The 20,885-nt window shown below is 37.4% G+C and overlaps 1 protein-coding gene across 2 annotated transcripts; it reads right to left on the bottom strand.

Annotated features, from left to right (window-relative positions):
* Window positions 1–12,250: 12,250 nt before the first annotated feature.
* On the bottom strand, window positions 12,251–20,069 carry hp (haptoglobin). 2 transcript variants are annotated; one of them, XM_081347361.1, is made up of 4 exons: window positions 19,928–20,069; window positions 19,650–19,732; window positions 16,944–17,227; window positions 12,251–15,225 (listed from the first exon to the last, which is right to left on the bottom strand). In XM_081347361.1, the coding sequence occupies exons 1-4, from the start codon at window positions 19,933–19,935 to the stop codon at window positions 14,665–14,667; spliced, it is 936 nt and encodes a 311-aa protein (XP_081203487.1). In that variant the 5' UTR covers window positions 19,936–20,069; the 3' UTR covers window positions 12,251–14,664. The 2 variants fall into 2 exon arrangements, with proteins under 2 accessions (XP_081203487.1, XP_081203488.1); XM_081347362.1 differs by lacking the exon at window positions 19,650–19,732 and having other exon boundaries at window positions 12,717–15,225; window positions 19,928–19,971.
* Window positions 20,070–20,885: the final 816 nt, after the last annotated feature.

Below are 20,885 nucleotides of genomic sequence, written 5' to 3'. Positions count from 1 at the left end.
TTACTTAAAATCAATATTATTAATTTTTAACACGCATACAATTAAATAAATTAAAACAATGCACCCCTCCCCCACCCTCTGCTCTGACGACACTCAGCGGTTGAGTGAGCGCGCGCTGTTTGAGCTCTCTCTCTCCACTCCAGTCTTCAGAGAGTTCTCCTCTTCTCCTCTCAGCGTCGTTGAACTGGTGCATTTCCTCTGTTAAATTCAGGTCAGGTGTGTGTATGTTTTTATTTATCTGTATAATCATTAATGTGCTTTAAATTATTTTATTTAATGCGAAAGAACATACAGAGTAGTGGTGGGCGATACTGCAAATTTTGGTATCGATCTGATACCAAGTAAATACAGGGCCAGTATCGCCGATATCGATACCGATACTTAATTTTAAAAGCATGCACTTGAACTTGTATGCACTTTCCTGTGCTAGAGCAGTGTGTCATGATATATGAGGTGAATGCATCATATGCTAAATCTGAATACGTTTTCATGACTACTAAATATTTTGTGATTTGTGCTCTCAACTCGCCTGTAATTAGTCAGTGACTTTTACAAAACTACCCTAATTATAGTACTAGCCTACTAGTATAGGCTACTAGCCTACTGTTCAAAAGTTTGGGTTCTGTAAGATTTTTTGTAAAAATGTTTCACCAAAAAAGTTAGTAAATCATATTAAAAGTTTTTAGAGTGCATCACCACCAGAGTTCATGTCACATATACAAAAACATATTCCAGCCAATTTTCAACATTTTAATCACTGTTCTAGAAACATGTTTGACTCAACTTTATTCACTTGCAATAATGTGTTATGATTTGTTTTGTTCACAAACAACAGGCCCAGACAGTTCACAATTAATGTAAATTCACAGTGTTACAATGTCATTGCTTTTCAACTGCTCTTTCAAATCCTTTAGGAAAATTAACAGTCTTCATAAAGGTCAGTGATACTCTGACAGTAATCCTCGAACCGGCTTCTGCACTGTACAATTTAAAATTTTTGCCAACTGCATATAAGTGAATCAGATGTTGGTCATCAAAACATGAAATCTGTATGAAACACATAAACAAATGACACAAAATGTGTATAAATTTTATATGACTTTAATTTGACTAGCATATGATTCAATATTATAAGAGTTTTATATGAGTTTTATATATTTCTACTAATACCATACACATTTGCATACTTTTGTCATGTAAAACTCATATAAGTCTTTTAACAGTAGTCATATATAACGCAAAAATCCCCTATAAGTTGTATGTGTGCTATTTAGTATGAAAGTGGCCATAATCGGTCTGATGTATGGGCCTTACATGAAACACAGAAGGTAATTCTGGTCGATTTATGTAAGGAAGATATATGGTTGCTGTATATGAACCATGCAGGTTTTTTTCATATGGGCAGGGAGCTGAGCCTTCTTTTCTATTGGTTGTCGCTCGCGAAAATCACTTCTCATTTGCATAAAGTTGAAATTTAGTTGCTGTGTCTGGTTGTTAAATAAAGTGTCTTGTGTTTATGCTCAAGTGGGCTCAGTGATATGTTATTAACTATTAAAATTAAAAACAATATTAAAAAAAACTCACTGTTGTAGGTCTCAAAGAAACTATTGCATTTTGTGATGTAGATTACCTAGATATAACACTTTTTTAAAATGAGACTCTATAAATCGAGGGGATGGGGGGCCTACAAAACCTCTCAGCTCCGGGGCCTAACATTAGGTTAAGGCAGCTCTGGCTTCGCCTGTGCTTCCCTCCAATATAGTCCCAAGTCAATATCTGCCTAGGAAATCGCCTAGTCTTAATCTGCATTGCTATTTGTACTCCTTGTTAATACGCAGGCGACAAGAAGTAATTTGTTTTGTTTTTTTTATCACTTTTACTCATGACATGCTAGCTGGCAACAAAGGATTCCATTCATTATGCTAAGCTAAGCTAGCGGTGGCGCTTCCAAACTAAAACAATGCATGCACTGAGACAAAAATGCGTTTGCCCTAAATGTAGGAAAGATGGCGAATAAGCCCTATTTCAAAAAATGGTGGAGTGTTCCTTTAAGCTTTATGTACAACACTGTTCCAGAACAGTACAACCAAAGTTTTCAACTGTGTGCTGCATTTTTCGGAGGACTGTTTCCAGAGAGTACAATCCCGGCTGTGCACAAAGGCTGCTTCTTAAAAGTGGGCAATTCCATCTTTGCAAGTACAGTCTGGCGCTTCTGACTCACAGACACAGCTGTAAGTATGTTTTCATATTTTAAGAATTTGCTACTGACTATTCAAACGCGAGTTTTGAGCATTATAGAGTAGCGCTTGTATATCGTTTCTACGATCACACGTGATTTTATGCTTAACGTTACATGGTGTTCTCGTAAAAAGACAATTAAAAGTAATTATATCCCCAATGAAATAAAACCATACCAATCTGATACGATCTGGTCCAGTCGCGCTGGCAAAGTTGATCGATCAGCTTGGTCATCTGCATTTTCCGGTTCAGATTCAGGCTCGAATTGATAAGGTAGCTACCCAGCAAACACATTTACGTTGTGGCAACGTCTCTGGCACGTTGCATTTCTGCTATGGCAACGTCGCTGTCTACGTGCTCGCAACATTGTAACAACGTAGAATTGTAAGACGTGACAGGGCTGTAGCAACGTTGTTGCACGACATTCAGCAACTGAGAGACGACGTTCTGACCATATGTCTATATGGTGTATTTTGTTAGATAATAATATACTTTTTATCGTTTATTGTTTATCTATATTATTATTTAATGGGGATATCAACACCTGCAAGTGTAGCCTACACTTTGAAGAGTAAAAATGACAGGTTTCGTTAATTCAACTTTATTAAAACTGCATATAATCAAATTGCACTTCCAAGTCATACATTTGTGAAAAAAAGAAAGAAAAGAAATAAACTAATATACAAATTTATTTTAAGTATAATAAATAAAACATAAAAAGCAAAGGCAGATCAGAACATTTGAACAAACCCGGGTCTGTATGGCAAACAGTAGCCGAGCAGGTGTCACCGGGGAAACATCGAGATGGTCCTCAATGCAGAACATGAAATCCACGGGGAGGAGTCGGATCCAGATCCAACTCCTCCCACCTTACATACCTAAACCTACCAATCTCCACCCCCTGATCCCTAAACCCACCCCTAAACTTACCCATCTCCACCCCCTGATCCCTAAACCCACCCCTAAACCTACCCATCTCCACCCCTAAACCTACCAATCTCCACCCCCTGATCCCTAAACCCACCCCTAAACCTACCAATCTCCACCCCCTGATCCCTAAACCCACCCCTAAACCTACCCATCTCCACCCCTAAACCTACCAATCTCCACCCCCTGATCCCTAAACCCACCCCTAAACCTACCAATCTCCACCCCCTGATCCCTAAACCCACCCCTAAACCTACCAATCTCCACCCCCTGATCCCTAAACCCACCCCTAAACCTACCCATCTCCACCCCTAAACCTACCAATCTCCACCCCTTATACAAGATCCGACTCCTCCCCCCGGATCTTGTGTACTGCATTGAGGTGCTACTGGAAACATCCACAAATCCAGAGAAGCAAAGAAACGAATGAGACTAAATAGCAGAAAAATCAAACGAAAAACTATACAGTGCGAGCGATGCTACATTAATCACATTAATTAAAGTTGTAGGTTGTGTTTGATAGCTGAGGTAGGCTAAACGCAATTCTCACGTATCCTTGTTCGATGATGAATGAGAACACAATGAGAAACAACAGGTGGTTGTAATTTAATGCTGATTTTCCCGCTTCAGGGCAGTGACGAGTACATTATGTAGTCCAGTGGTTGTCAAGACACCGTTGGCACAACCTTAAGCAATGGCCCTGAACGGTGGTTTAATGTCAACATTGTGACAACGCTGTAACAACCTTCACTACACAACGTAGTTATAGCAACCTTTTGGCCATGTTGTTAAAACGTCGTTAGAAGGTTGGCTACGTTGTGCCAACGTTCTGTGTTTGCTGGGTATGACATTATCACCTGTCATTATTGTTTTTGGAGCTGATGTTCCAAATATGGTAAGGGGCGTGACATTTCCGTCATACACTGTAAAAACTAAAGGAGCCTCAAGTATCCTGTTGGATACTCAAGGAACTTCAAAATGTAATTTTGGTGCCTCAAAGCTCTTTTTCCTATAGTAGGGTTACTGGAAGAGCATTGACAATCTTTGAGGTTCTTGCTGGAACTTATGGGATCCTTTAAGCACTTTGTATTTACTTCAGAGGTTCTGGAGTCACCTTTTCATTACTATGAGACCTCGAAGTGCTTTGGGGGAAAATAGAGGAACTTGAATGCGATAAAAGGGTTATTGGAAGATCTTTTAACATTTAAGTGGTTCCTGGAAGATCTCTTAAGTTAAAGCCAGCATCTGGAGGAACCCAATGGTTCAGTGAGGCCAGAATTAGATTATTATTCTATTATTATTATTATCCTATTATTATTATTATTATTATAGGCAACTTAAGTTTGATTCAGTATACATACCCAGGTGAAAAAGACGTACTATTAAATGTATTAAAAATTTACTTGAGTGTGTTTTTAGTAGACCTACAATACAAATATACTTTAATGCATTTTAATACATTTAACAGTAACCTAGTCTTTTTCACTTGGGTAGATTACATATATTTAGTATAGGCCTATTTTATTAAGTCATTTAAACCTTAAACAACAACACTAAATAATAATAATATTATATGAAGAAGAAGAAGCAGGAGGAGAGAAGTTTTATTCAGTCACGAAACTGCTGCTATTCCTCTGCTGTCGTCGCTTCAGTGATGCTCGCGCTGCTCGGGCGCAACAAAGCTCAGCTGATCGACGTCATCGGTTTGAAAGTAACGGCTCCTCTCATCAAAGCTTCCGCCGTTTGTTCGGCTCTCCATTACAAGGTTTGTAAACTCGCCAAATAAATATAAATACAGAGTCTACTCACTATATATTTAAACACACATATATATAAACTAAATTTATTATACATTACTACGTTTTTACAGTGTTCACCACTCGTTTATTGCACAGTATCTGGTTTTAGCCGCGATGCTAACTACGTTGATCTAACGTTAATGAACAAATGGAAATGATTGACTTATTGTCTTAGATTGATTTAGTCATTCAATTCAACATATTTTGTACAACTGTGTCTTCAAATTGCCTAACTAATTTAGAAAATTCTCTGATTCTTGGCGTTTGTTATGAATAACAAAAACAGGTTATAGTTTGCTCTGTTTTTGTTTAGCCTAACGTTAACTTTACTTACTAACGTTACAGGTGCCCTCATTCTCTCAAATACCATTTTAAAGCCATTTACTGGTCAATAAATATTATGTTGTGAATAATCAGCTTTGTTCTTTTGTTTCCCCAGAACAACCATTAGGCTACATTTCTAAAATAATCTGAACATTTCAGTGGCAACATTGAATTACAGTAAGTTACCTGCACCACATGCTGTACTTTATTACTATGAACTTTCTCTGTGTGCAATTGTATTGTTTGACTGTGTACTTGTGTTTTTTAATCAGTTACTCTCTGAAAATCTTTTCTCATGATCTCAAATCTCATTCATGTTACTCAGAAAAATAATATCACAGGTTTGATTCACAAAAAATGCTATAGACATTTTAACTCTGAATTATAACTTCAAGTTTAGTCTTTTTCGACAAAAAAAAAAAAATAAAAAAAGGAAAAAGCTATTAGGCTTCAGAAGACTTGCAACACAACCCATAACACATGAGTTGTGAACTCATTGATTATTTTTAGGATCTTTTCTGGGACATTTTTGGATCTTAACCATTTTTACATAAAGTGTTGCATTGAATTGAACTAGACAAGTGTACATAAGAATGGTTTCATGAATGATTTACACATTTGTTTTCTTCTTGTGTTTCATGCAGTGAAACTGAATGGTGACTGGGGCTGCATTATGCCTGAGATCTGCTTTTGGGTTCCACAGACAGAAAGTCAAACAGGTTTGGAACGTCACAAGGCTGAGGAAATTATTTAAATTTCACAACTATCACTTTAATAACATTACTAACAGTAAATTTTGTACTTTGCAGGGATCTCGGTAAGCTGAAATACAAGTTTGATCAAGAATAAAAATCCTCCTGTAGACCTGAAAATCATTGAAGTGCCTGGACCATCCACCAGAAAAGAGGCAAAACAAACGGAAAACGATGCTGTACCTTTTCACTTTTCTAACTCGTTACCTCACACCAACTTGGTCCCATAGTGACATTTTTGACCACAAACGAAATTGCTGATCGTGTGGATTCTTAGTAAAATGACTGGAATTCACCAGTGAACATTCACAGAACAACAGATAATTTTACTGCACCTTAATACTGTTTCCGGGTCGAAGCCTCTACTTCCTCTATCTTGTTTCATGAGAATACTCAACAACCATTTATGAACACTGTTGATTCAAGTCACACATTTAAGATTTTCAAAAGCCATAGTGTACATTACAGTCTCCAGTCTAACGGCATCCCAGACTTAAACATTTTATGATTCAAAATAGCTGAATAACTAACCATCAGAGATTTCAGTATAGAGATAAAGGTTACAGCACAATGAGTGTATATTAGCGCTGTTGTTTGTTTTTGGCATCTGATAGAGCTTTTGGACTTGGAAACAGTGATGTCAGACTTACCATCGGACTGAAACACAAATGTGTTAAAGTTAAGTATGATGGACATTTTTAATTAGTTCAAATGTAATTTTATTTACATTGATTTATTTCGTGGAACATATGTGTTTCCATGCATTTTGTTGAGATGTCTTTTCTTGTTTATCTATTGTATATACATGGTTGATTATTCATGTTGCTTATGTATTATACTATTTTTTTGTGTATTCATTGATATTAATCTGTAGTTAGCTTTTTTCCCCATGTGCATGGAAGTGTATGTATAAAAATGAATATCAATAAACAATTCTTATTTTGTATTTGGTTCAATTTGTTTATTATAATAGATGTCAAAGGTAACCATAGTAACAACATGAAATTAAATATTTAAAAAAAATGAAATTTGGTTCCTGGAGGCACCCAAAGTGGTTCCACACAGTGCCTAATATCAGAGTTCCTCAGGAAACCTGTGTGGTTCCTCAGAGAACCGGCCCTTTTTAAAGGGTGCCTAGAGGATCTACAGACGGTTCCGCCGGTGTGGCGAAGTGAAGAACCCCAAAAGGTTCCTCCAGGCACCTTTTATTTTTACAGTGTACGCTTAAGGTTTTCGGGCCAATCACAATGCACTGGATCATTGGCCAATCAGAGCACTCCAGGTTTTTTTTTTTTTTTTTTTTTTTTTACAAATACAGAAAATATCAACATTACACACCACGCTTTTCAGAACAATGAGCTTTGTAAAAATCGATGCGTTTCAGAAAGGCGGGGCATAGAGGAACAACAATTATGTACAGTATGTGTAAAATAATGACTTTTTTTTACCTAAAACTGCATAAACACATTGCATTAAACCAAATACGCGAAATAATGTTCTTTTTAAAACCATCATATGACCGCTTTGTGACAGCAGTGACATACCTGCAGCCAAATTATGAGATAATATTAAAAATATCTATATGGCAGTTTTTTCCCATGGTTTTTATGTCAAAATTGTGGCCGGTGAAAATGCTGAGTGGCTTGTAACTTTGGAAAACCAATATAGCCACAGTGGCTGGTGAGCAAAAAAGTGAATGTCAAGCCCTGGATGTAACGATAAATTCAGTGGCAAACAAACTGACACTCTCAAGTGTGTTCAGCAGAAGAACTTGTTGAGCTCGTTCTAGACAATCTAAAAGGCCAGATCTTCAAAGTGCCGTTCTCTTTAATGAAGAGAGTGAAGTGTTTGGAGACAGGGAACTGCACCTGTGCTGCACTCAAAGCCATGGATGGCACTTGAAATTTGCATTCGGGAAGGAAGAAACAACATTTCGGACTCTGGCTGAGTCTACCTAGCCTGGCTCCGCCCTCCTACGTACTTCCGCTCAATTTCATTTTCCTTCAGTACTACGTCTGGGACTGCTGTATATTCTTAGGTTTCCAGAAACAAATTTTTTGTAGGACCAATCAGCGAATAGAGGGAGTGGCTGAGAACGATGACGTTGATGTGATCACACACATGACTAGCGTAGGCCAATAGTGAGCCTACGTGTGACGTACAACACACAGACGTGCTGCTTTATCAAGACTCGAGGAACAGAGAGAAGGAAATGAATAGTGGAATAAAGTCGTTTTTTTTGTTTGTTTTTGCGCACAAAAAGTATTCTCGTCACTTTATAAACTTTATAAAAGACAGACATCTTATTCTAAACATAATCCTCTGATCATTCGGACGACCACACGTTAGCGATTGGCTAGGGCAGATCCTGAGTGACTCTGGGCAGATCCAATAGTTTTGAACTTTAACAGAGAACCCGCCTACAAGGAAGTAAACGTTTCTCAATGGAGCGAGGCCAGACTCTCTGTACAAATGAAATGTACGAGAGTCTGGTAGAACCAGGCTAGAGTCTACCAGTCTCACATGTAAAAGACATCATGTTACGCTCTGTACAGCCCAAGGGTTTGGCACTGACAAATGTGGTTTGCAAGGTTTGCTGCTTCAGTTGTTGTGGTGTTGATTCACATTGTTTCTAGATTATTGTGCAGAGTGATCAGAGGCATTTTGAATAAATGCAAAAAGCTTAATTGCCCACAAAAAAAGTCACGCCGACCTAGCCGTTACACAACTATGACACAATCATGATATAATACTATGATAAGTCTGTTTTTGCTCTTCACTTCTGCTTCTTCTCGTCTACCTCTCCTTTCATTCTGAAAATATCTTACTTCTTTTTGTTTTGTAATTCAGGGTCACATATATACTTACAACTTGTATAGATTGTGTATTATTTAGGATATTTTATTATATTAGGGCTTAATGACCATATGTGGGTCCCATGGCCAAACCCGTTGAGAACAACTAATTTAACAGATCATAAATACTTTAAGGAGAGAGATTCAACCTCAGTGAAGAAGGTCAAGGACGTCCCAGACAAAGGCCCTGTTTACAACTGGTATTACAGTTTTTTTCAACTGCTTACACACTAAATCTTTACTTTTCACACAATTTCTGAAACCTGACACTCAAACACCAGAACCACACACCGAATCTGCAAAACCATTCGCTAATTCTCAGCCTTCGACTCAGTTTTCTATTTCGTAAAACACTTTTTGCAAACCACAACACACAATTCTCTATGAAACACACAAAAATCTAACAGGGAGTATCTCGATTTCCTTTTTCAAACACAACCTATCAAAATGCCACACTAATTCATCAGACACACTCACACACACTTGCTTTTCTTAACACCAACCAATCATGGCTTTAGAATAGGCCTATAAACAGGCCAAAGGTCAAGTAATAGGTTTCTCGGGACTCTGTAATACTGTATTCACAACCACAAATGCTTACAGTAAAAAAAAATAGCTTGGTTTCAATCTTGTACAGAAATGTACTAGGAGCTCATGGAAGAAGAGCTTTAGGTTTTGAATAACTATGTGTATGATATATCCAAAAATATAATATTATGGCAAAGGTGTTTGCAACAAAGTAATGTGTTTGTGATATTTTGAATGCAGTGCTTCATTTTGCAAGAGATCTGAGGCATTTTGCATTTTGTGTGTGCAATTCTTGGATTTGTGTGTAAAGTTTTGAAATTTGTAAGCAGTTAAAAAAAAACTTTAAGATGCGTTTTGGTCGATCGGATCACAAGTAGACGAGAGACACATTCCTGTTTACACCTGATGTTTTAATCCGTCTCTTTTGTCCACTTTCAGACACTTCTGTCCTCATTTCTTCAAGGGAAGGGTCTATGGGCGAGTAAATGTTTGGGGCTTTTTCAGATCTTTCGTTCAAATGGACAAAATAAGGTCCCGCAATTTACATATATACAATTTACATACAAAATACACGGACATCATCAGCTTTAGTTTCTGCTCTGGCAGCCTCAAGATCAGCCGAACGCTGTGAGTGTGTGTTAGAAATCAGGAATGGGAGAACATTGTGTTTTTGGTATGTTTTTCGTCTTTAAAGTCCCCGTGAACCGGAAGTTGCAAACGACTTTTCTCCAGTGTTGTGACTATCTCCAAGTGAAATTGAATATTGAACAGAGGGCAGGTTTTACTTCAGCGCTCCTCCTCTCCATCTCTGCTCATAGCAGACTGACGGTTTGAGGAGAGGTTAAGCGTTTGTTTTTGTTCTGTTTTTTATTGCATGAACAACATTTACAGAACATGAACAAAAACTAAATAAAAAAACTAAATAAAAAGTAAATAAAAAAAAATGCCAGGGTTAAATATACACAAATACACAATACAAAAAATGAATGAAAACAAAACTAAATAGACATACAAACAATAAAAGGCTTTGACATTTCACAAAATCTGAAAAGTATTCAACAAATACATAGTTTTAACAGCTTTTTTGTTTGTACTGTCCTTAATGGAAACCATATAATTTTCAAATTCTTTCAATAGCACAGAAAAAAAATGTTTCTGATTAGTAAATTTACACCGATGAATATGAAACTTAACTAAAATAATCAAAAGATTAATAATATGCGCTTACTTTTCCAGACTCATTTCATATGGGAAAAACCCAAATATTACATGTTCGTATAGCAAAAGAAAATTACATCCTAATTTGTTATTTATAAATTTAGAAACCTCCCACCACAACCTTTTGGTGTATTGACAGTGCCAAAAAATATGAGGTACAGTTTCTGGTTGCAAAAAACAAAACGAACAATTTACATCTATGTCTTTGTTAAATTTGGATAGAAAATGTTTAGCAGGGTAAAATTTATGCAATATCTTAAATGAAATTTCCTTGACCTTATTTGTAATAATATATTTATTAGGTAACAACCAGACCTTATTCCAATTAATATTTCCAATAAACCTTGACCAATAGGAAATGACGTTTCCTATTAACGTCAATAATAAAATACCAGTTCGGGGTTCCTCTTGAGTCTTTCGGCTGTTGTTGCAGCCAACTGCACAACATATTGCAGGCATTACTGAGACCGTCGGTCGTCAAGATGGCGGCGCAAAGCTACAGTGACGTCACGTGAACCAAATGAATACGTTTTTTCCACAAAAAATTCAGCATAATTTGATCGATTATCTTATTATAATATAAGACAAGTCCCTCTGCAACCAAATATTAAATATCAAGCGTAGCTTGTTAGTTCTGGCAGGTCACGTTAGTCAAGCTCGCATCAGCTGACCCTCAGCTGATCCACATAGGAATACGACGCCTATCACCACCAGATACATACAGTATATAAGCTCCTTCAGTATTATCAGCAGCTATCGCATTTCTCAGGAGCGATTATCCTCCTTCATCCCCAGCTCCTCCTGTCGTCAGTCAGGATTTGACATTCTGATTCCCCTTGAATCAGAATAATTATCGAATAATGTTGTACTTTAAAATCTTGAATTAAATATATTTGCAAATTTTTTGCATGTTGGTTCTGTTCTGTTTACCCTGAGGGGGATTATTGCTGCTCTTATCCATGCAAAGGCTCATGGATGCGCAGGGAGTTCTCGCCCAGAACAGAACCATACCGCCAATCCAAACTGTATGCTAATTGTCAATCATATTTGACGGTAGTGGTCCTGACAGAACTATTCTTTACTTTTTTAATCACCGGGTCAAAATTTTGTGAGATTCTCTCCTGCTCATTTTTAGTAATAACCATACCCAAATAAATTTTGGATGATTTAATAAAGTGACATAACACCTGGGCAACAATAAGAAAAAGGTAAACAGAAACTGGGCAGCCATGCCTAACTCCTCTTTCCAAATCAAATCTTTGAGTAGTGCCATTCACAGAACTATTTCCCCCAGCATAAAGAGTTTTCATGGCATTACAGAAATAAGCCCCGGCTGTTTGAACACATTCGATCACATGAGCGTTTACACTACGAAAGCAATGTTTTTTCCACTAACTCTGGAAGAGGTCAAAAGTGGACGAGCTCAAAACATTTAGATCCCGTTACACCTGTATTTAGCGTCGTCCACTCGTGATCCGATATATTCCTGCCATTTTAAAATGTAGAGGCATATTTCTCCACATCAATCTATGTTTTCAATCTACAGTACTATTACATATTACCTGGCATATTCCTTTTTAAATAAGTAAAAAAAAAATACATTTTATTTAGATTTTACATTTGTTTAATGTTCATGTATAGAGTGGCTGTCTAACAATTCTTAAACTGCCAGGAATAATAATTAATAAAAAAATGGTATAAAATGTCCAGCAAAAGCAACTTCTCCCAGCAACCAAGGAGCGATTTGGTGATGGGGAATAATGTCACAAGGAGTCCATTGAAATTTTGGATTTTTGGCCAGGCCCGGATCTTAATCCCACATAGAGAACCTGTGGTCAATCCTCAAAAGGAGAGTGGACAAGCAGAAGCCCACAAATTGTGTTAAAATATTATAGACATTTCTGCTTGGAACACTTAATGAACAGGTGGGGGGAAAAACATTTCAATACTCAGAGGGTGACCTCTGGTGGTGGGGAAGTGGCATAACAGGCTCAGATGCCACCGTGAGTATAAGGGTTTACTGGATTAATTTACCCCTGTAGAGTTGCACAATCAACTCATCACAAACTCCCCTTCAGTTGTATTATTTATTGAGAGTTTCATAGTTGCATTAGATTTAAATGTCTTTGAGGTTGAGTCTAATACATTTAGAACATGTTAAAACATGTTTGGGAATACAACAGTACAATTTTCAAACCATGGAATATAGTCCTTTTTTTTAACAATATCATTGGTTTGCTGCAAGCAATGGTTCTCTGAGAAAACACCTTTTTTCCTCAAAAGAAGATGTTGTTCAAAGCTGTTGACAAGCTACATGCTGCACACAATCTGTTGACTCAAATTAATTGGGATGCCTGGTGGTTAACAGAAGAACTTGATTCAGGGTTAACTGTGGCTTGTCAGGTTTGCAGTTGTATTTGATTTTAAGTCAGTTAATCTACGTACTCTGCATGCTCCTTTGGTCTCAGAAAGATATGCTCAAGATATGCGTTTATATAACCTTGATCAGCATCCTGCAGCAGAGCTTTACATATTTAATGAACTAAAATGGTGTGTGATGTGCTTCCTCATGTTTGCAGATAGAAAATGCACACAGTAAGGTAATAATAAAACATTCATGTGGAATGTACTGTGAAAATTTTATTACATACCCAGTCGGCCCAGATCCGGCCCACATCTGGGCCGTGTGGAATCCACATGTACCAGCCTTTTTCAATATTACAATTTAGATTTCTATTAAATTAAATGTAACCCTGAATTCAGTAGCAAAGAGTAGCAAAATTTGATTTCCATTATTTAATACAATTGATATTTTAAGAGTTCCTGCTAATTTATCACAGCAAATGCACAAAATATGTTGTCCAGTGCATTGTGATGAAATGCATCTGATTTATAGCTATATATGGGATAGATATTATCTATGTATGGAATAACTGATGCGGGAGCTGTAATGTAATTAGATTTTGTAGTTTAGCTTGCATCACATTCGATTACATTATGACCTATATTGCAGCCAGCCACCAGGGGGCGATCGAAATGTTTTGGCTTCATTGTTCTGGACCTGTGCGGCACACTAGATACACTAGACACTTATTTGTTTCAAATATGGATTTATTTGTTAAATGACAACCCCCATTTTTATTCTCACAATTTAACAGTGCAAATTACAACCCAGACAGCAACAAAGTGTCGGCCCAGATCCGGGCCACATCTGGTACATGTGGATTCCACAGATGTGGGCCGGATCTGGGCCGAAACTTTGGCCTTGTCCACACTAATACGTTTTCGTTTAAAAACGCATCTTTTTCTCTACGTTTTGGCCTTCCGTCCACACTGAGACGGCCTTTTTATTAATGAAAATTAAGCTTTTTGAAAACGCTCTCCAAAATGGATTCATTTGAAAACATTTCCGCCTTGTAGTGTTGACTGTCAAAACGGAGGTATTTAAAAACGATGACGTAAGTTTAGTCATGTGACGCATATTGTACCAATAGATATTTGTTTATAGCAGTATTGTGCCTGTTATGTGCTATTCACTTTCACACAGTTGCTAAAATATGTTTGCACACTCTTTATATCACAGTCCTGCAAATTCAATCACATTTGCTGTCCTGCAGCGAAACATGAAATCAGTCGTGTTTTAGACCAAACATATAATAGTGAGTGACTGCGACCTGACGCTTCAGTGAATGATGAGATATTTTTCTAAATAAAATTATCCTGTCAGAAGAATTGCGCGATAACTTTATTATGTATTTTTCCGTCTGTCTGATCTCAGTGAGCTTCTGTGAGGTTTTACACATGCGCAGTATGAGGTGAATTTAGCGTTTTCAGGCGTTTTCCAAAAGTTTCTCATCCACACTGAAACGCCTGAACACGCTAGTGTGACGGAGAGCGTTTTTAAACGAAGACGCCGTTTTCAAATGTATCCGGATTAATGTAGATGTAGCCTATGTTGCTGTCTGGGAAACCAGAGACATAAATGTATATTAATAAAGCAATTATCACTGCATTATAATCACACTACTGTTGTTGTGAAAACATGTGACTTATAATTGAAGCACGCCGCTCTGGAAATCCCTGTGAATCTCCTCTCATGACGCTGTGGATCCAGGGCAGGTACGCAGAAATCTTTGTGTAGACAGCATGCTTTTCCACAGAACAAGCCTTGTCGAAAGAGAGGATTCCCGCAGCATAGACTGCACTGGTGTTGGGGTTCAGGAACACAAGAGCGCCCCCTGCGTCACCAAAACACACATTTTCTTGGTACTCGCTGGGTCCGGTGCAGAACTGTTTGTCAGTCACATTTGGTGTGCTTGCGAGGACCGTCGCCTGGTATTTCCCCTTGCATGACTGGACGGGCAGAGCGAGAAACTTCAGTTTTGGGGCAGGAGTGAAAAGACGCCCCCATCCCCACCCAGCGATGATGCCTCTCTCTCCTTCGCTCTCTTCCTGGTTATCTCCCATCTCTGGAAGCGGGATGGGTATTATAGACTCGTTAAATCTGACCGGCTCCTGCAGTTTGATCAGAGCGAGGTCGTCGTCCCAGTCGGATGTGTTCTGGAAGCCTGGATGCAAAAACACCTGCAGGAAAGATGCATTTCAACTATTAATGCTCTCATGCAACCATTATCTCCTTTATTCTTTTCTTGAAATACAAAATGAACTTGTCACAGTGATAAATTGGTCCCAAAATCATTTGCACTCGAACTCTTAGAAAAGCATGAATTTCATTGCATCATATGCACCCACGTTTAATATTTAGTTACCTAATGCAGTGACTTTTTTAATTGTGGCTTAAGTGTCCAAATACTTTTTAGGGTCACTGTCTGCACAACTAAAGAAGACAATTAATTCTATATTGTTAGGGTTTAGGGTAGTTGTGAACCGTACATTGGAAAATTATGAAGGTCACCCTGAATAATACTCTGTCCAACTCTATATAATCACCACAAATTAAAAAATGTCATATTCTTTTGGTTAGAGCTTTTGAACCCCTTTGAAAATCACCTGATATCTCATCTCATGGTGATCATGTCAATATCATACAGTATATTAAAACTCTGCCCATGACAGTAGTCGCCATTTTGAAATGTACTGTATTCTTTTTCTATTCGCTATTCTTCCCAAAAAACTTTTTGTCAGATTCCTGCCAAAATTAGCTCAGATAATAACTGGACCGAACTGCACAGAAGTGGCCAGACAGAATTTTACATTAATCTTTGTTTAAAAGTTATGATGATGTGTAATTTATGATTTCGACCTATAACCCAGACAGCAACATAGTGTCTTGTACACATCTGGTACGCGTTGAATCCACATGTACCAGATGTGACCCGGATCTGGGCCGACACTATTTTGCTGTTTGGGAATAATTAGGCAAGATGCTTTCTGGGCAATGCTTTGATCTATCAAAATAAATCAAAAACAAAACTTGGTAGGCTTCATTAACACCATGACCTGAGTGCCCCTGCCAAATGTGGCTATTTTTGCTAATAACTTTTGAAAAGTTTGTCAGAAAATCATGATTGGCGTCTACGGACTCATTGGGTTATGCTGAAACTGCCGATTCTGAATTTGGCGGGATCAGATTAATCTTCTGCCCATCATTTTCAAATTTGTCTTAAATTATGATATTTTTTTTACATATTGGCACAAAATTTGGTATATATCAGTGGTTTTCAGTCCTGGTCCTGGAGCATCATTAGCCACGTTTCTTTTACCCTTCAAATTGTGCAAATTTTAATTGCAAATTGAAAATACGCCCAATGGAAACACGTAAATTTTCCAAAAACTCGCATATATTGCAAAAAAGTTTTTACACTCGCGTGAGGTGGTTTTTCAGGCAATTGGAAAAAGAAATATTTTGCAAAACTGCAATGGAAACATTTACAGTAAAAGACAAAAGTATCACAGGAATACTGGATCCTAAACAACAAAGAAATGCCAAAATTCATCAAGATCTTGAAGCAGAAATGAGGGAGAAACACCTCATATGAGCTGCTCAGAAATATAAGTGTCTTTCCTCTCCATTAATGCTTGGATAACACGCCTACGTCAAAAATTACGTTTAGTCGCATAACGTGATTTTGCAATCGTTTTTTCAAAGATAAAATAATTTTTAACACTGATGCCACTTTCTAATATTGCTCTTCAGCTATCGAACTACATTAGAAGCTAAGTAAGCTTAACATGCTGATTGGTTAGCATGCTAACTAATGCTTTTTTGTCTTTGTATTTATATACAAAATATATGGAGATCATGATTTAGCGAATTTAGCTTAGCAGGTTTGGATATTTACCTTCTCCACAGCTACTTCAGAAGAAGCATTTGCATCAGAAAGTTTGCTGATTCCAAGATAGACTTTTGGGATTAATGGTTCTTGTCCTCTTGTATGATTTCGACTCTTTCCTACAAATAGATTACGTCCGGCAGTCAGTACCCAGCGTTCCGCTATCAGCGCTCCTCCAGCAAAACCTCCATCTAGTATGTTTTCACTGAGGTACACCAATGCCTGCCACGGGACGGGTGCGTTCAGCGATCCCCCCACCATTCGTTTGGGACGTAGGGCTGAAATCCTGTGAGCTGTAGGATACATGAGAATGGGATCTTTTTAGGCAGCTGTCAATGATATTTTTCATGCTACAGATGTAGAGAAAACACTAAATGTAATGAATCACGACCTCAGGTGCGTTCAACTCGTAAATACGATTTTTCCAACATGACTTGAATACACCAATTGTATGAACATAGGGGTTTGCTCTTTTGGCTCATGCTAGCAAACAGGACTTCCAACATGTTACACGTGATAACAGTGAATAGCTGCATGCTTATAGCGATTAGCTATGTGTAAAAAACATTCTGAATAATCCTAACTAATTACTGAAACATGATATAAAATAAATGATATAAGACAAAATGTGCAAGCATCATGGTAACAAAATGTTAAAACACATAGCTGCAAACTTTTGAGTTTTGCTTGGAGTGAGATTTGGGGGGGGGGATTGCTTCGCAATTTTTCTGTGCGTGAGAAAATAACAACATCTAGTGAAGCGTTAAAACATGCTAACGACATGATCATTTGTTAGCTGGCAAACAAGACTTCCAACATGCTACAAATGCTAGCAGTGAATAGTTACATGCTAATAGTGATTAGCTAAGTGCTAAAACGTTCTAAAAATCCTAACTAATTATTAAAATATGATAAAAATGACTCAAAATGTGCTAGTATCATGGTAACAATGTTAAAACATGTTATCATCGCCTAGTTGCATACTAAAACATGTTATAAACATGCTAACAACATCTAGTGAAGCATTAAAACATGCTTATGAAATGCTAACCGTGTTATCATAATGTTAAACATACTAGCATCATGCTAACAACCGACTAATAATGTTAGCAAAAACATGTTAAAAATATGCTAACAGATGTTTACAACATCTAGTGAAGCGTTAAAACATGCTATCGACATGATAATCATGTAAGCATAATGCTAACAACATATTAGCATGTTAGGATGATGTTAGCAAAACATGTTAATTGTTGTAACTACGCTGCCCCCTACATTGCCTTGAGTCAGAAAACTCACCCCGTGTCTCTATGATATTATGGGTCTTGTTTCAACAAGGTGCTAACATGATTAAAGGGGGGGTGAATTACTGTTTCATGCATACTGAGTTTTTTACACTGTTAAAGAGTTGGATTCCCATGCTAAACATGGTCAAAGTTTCAAAAGTTAAGTTGTACGTTTGAAGGAGTATTTTTGTTCCAAAAATTGTCCTTCCGGTTTGTCACAAGTTTCGGAAAGTTTTTTTCGAGTATGGCTCTGTCTTACGTAAGAGAGGGCGGAATTTCCTTATTCCAACCCAAATTTTTGGGGGTATTTTTATTTAAAGGAATTAATTATAAAAGCGATTTAAGGGAATAAAGAAAAAAAAGCTTATTGTATTAGTGAAATAATTGTAACTATTTTCAAATAATATTTTATTTTTTATTATGCATGCATTCTCTCTAAATGAATCAAAGAAATTATAGCATATTTTCAATTCAAAAAGGCAAAATTTAGTAAATAAATAAAAAAAGTTGAGTAATTCGCGTCACCGGATACTGTCGGTAGTTGAACATTTCTATTGTAAAACAGTCAAATATTAAATGTTTTCCACTTACATTTTGCCAGGCATTCGTTCACTTCTTTAATCATTCTGACATTGAAGAGCTAGACCGCTGAACTTTTAGTCATCCTAACACCAAACAGAGCGGTGCGTAATGGAGCGCATCAGAACAGCATCAAGAATATCAAATACATTGCAGTGAATCTTTTATTTGCATCTTAAGTTTATAGGCAATAATAATGACAGGTTTGCGAAAGTGTAGAACTCGGTGAGCTCGCGCAAAACACATCTTCAGGACAGCGACTCATTTAAACGCCTCTGATTGGCCAATGCGTTCAACAGACATGTCAGTGATTGGCTACAATGCTCAACGCTGCCGTACGCCGTGCGTGCGCTACGGTTTCTGTCTCGCATGCGTGCTCGCTCTAGATTCCGGGAGATTTTAACTAATTTGCGCCATAAATAGTGGTCTATCCAGTAGTTAAGAGCCTGAATTGTTTATAGTAATTCTGAAATTTAGTGCACACGAGTGAAAAAAAAAATACAGCACAGAAGAATGTCTAATTTAGCGTGAGATTTCTTTGTTAAGCGTGAGAGCGTGAGATTGAGGCTGAATGCGTGACTGTCACGCCAGATGCGTGAGAGTTGGCAACCCTGTATCAGGGGTGCTTCCCCTATAACATTTTGCTATGGTCTTGCTAAGATATTCTCACAATGCTGTTGTTATTGAGACGAACTACACATGTGGTTACTCTGTAGCCTATGATACAAAGATGGTTTAAAATGCTTTTTAAAATGTGACTTTAAATTCACTAAAAGCATTTCACTGATTCACAGCTGTAGCTGTCTGGTGCTGAGCGTTGGTCATGTCAGACGAGGAGGTTGTTTGTTACCCGAAACATGCTCTCTGACTCTGTCCAAAGCAGGAGACACATCTGGCAGCCAAGTAATAGTGCCCACGAGCAGCACAGATAGCCTGGAGACCAAAAAGGGTCATCAGCGTTAAATAATCTCTTGCTTGTTTGAACAGATTAAGAATGCATTATGCATTGCAGTGAAATAGCTAATGAAATTGGCTAGATGCTTTTTAAATGTCTTTCAAGCCAATACTTAATCACACATCATTATTTGAGACATTTTTTAAAATTTAGGGAACAAAACAGACACTTACCACCTCATGATGAAAACGTTTTGGAAACAGATCCGTCTTTTATCAATTTGTGGTCATTGAGGTTCTGCATTTATATGAGTTCGACACAGCTGTTCCCCCCCTAACAAAAAACATCTAAACTCACAAATTACATAATCGGGGAAATTTATCTTTGAATGTTGACACTATCTCGGATAAACTTTCCAAAGGCAGTCTCTGTATGACCTACTTTTCAGTGTGCATTTAAACAAGAGATGGCTCTCTTTTCGTTATGTTGTAACCCCCAGAAAAAATAATTGTGTTTGCAAAATGGTGAACATCTTGCATGAAATATCGATCGATCAAACGACAGTGCCAGTAAGTCCAAGTTTTGCAAACCCCAACATCAGGATTTTGCAATACACAGTGTTGCAATAAAAAGAGTTTTGATCACTCTAATAAAAGTTAAGCACATGAAATTTCCAGAAGCAAAACTTGGCAATCTTTTGTGGAACAAGTACAATGGCAGACGACTCAAATTCTGTTTTTGTAAATGGATCTTAACAAATTTGAATAATTTGGTTGATTATGGGATCGGTTGAAACAGCTTCACTCATTGCAATTGACATTAATTTACATGGTTTATGAAAGTAGTAGATTTCTAAACAATTATATGCTTGAAAGTGGTGTGCCAGTACTAAATTGATTTTGAGAAACCTGACCTTAGAAACAGACCTTAAAACAAAAAATAACTCACAACCCCCTGATGGCTATTTCTGAACTTGAGAGCATTCTTAAATGTTTAAAAGGCTTGGTATTTCTGACTGACCTCATTCCCTAGATTTGCTCTTTAAAACTTAAAGAGCACTGTGTGCATTGTTAAAGAAAGTTATAAAACACATTGAATAAGGGTTTGAAATATCATTTTGGCTGTAACATCATTTTACAATGTCTAGACAGATTTTCATGCTTGCTAATTTCATGTGCCCCTATTATGTTA

Source organism: Scardinius erythrophthalmus (genome assembly GCF_964197995.2).
Source record: "Scardinius erythrophthalmus genome assembly, chromosome: 2".
NCBI classification, from domain to species: domain Eukaryota; kingdom Metazoa; phylum Chordata; class Actinopteri; order Cypriniformes; family Leuciscidae; genus Scardinius; species Scardinius erythrophthalmus.
The sequence above is the reverse complement of the archived record's forward strand: the minus strand, read 5'-3'. Positions and strand labels throughout refer to the sequence as shown.

What these genes read in the sequence shown, in the direction of transcription:
- hp (XM_081347361.1), bottom strand. An exon ending in AGTCAGAGAGCATGTTTCGG is followed by an intron (nt 17,228 to 19,649) that starts GTAACAAACAAC and finishes TGTATCCTACAG; the next exon opens with CTCACAGGATTTCAGCCCTA. An exon ending in CTGAAGTAGCTGTGGAGAAG is followed by an intron (nt 15,226 to 16,943) that starts GTAAATATCCAA and finishes TCTTTCCTGCAG; the next exon opens with GTGTTTTTGCATCCAGGCTT.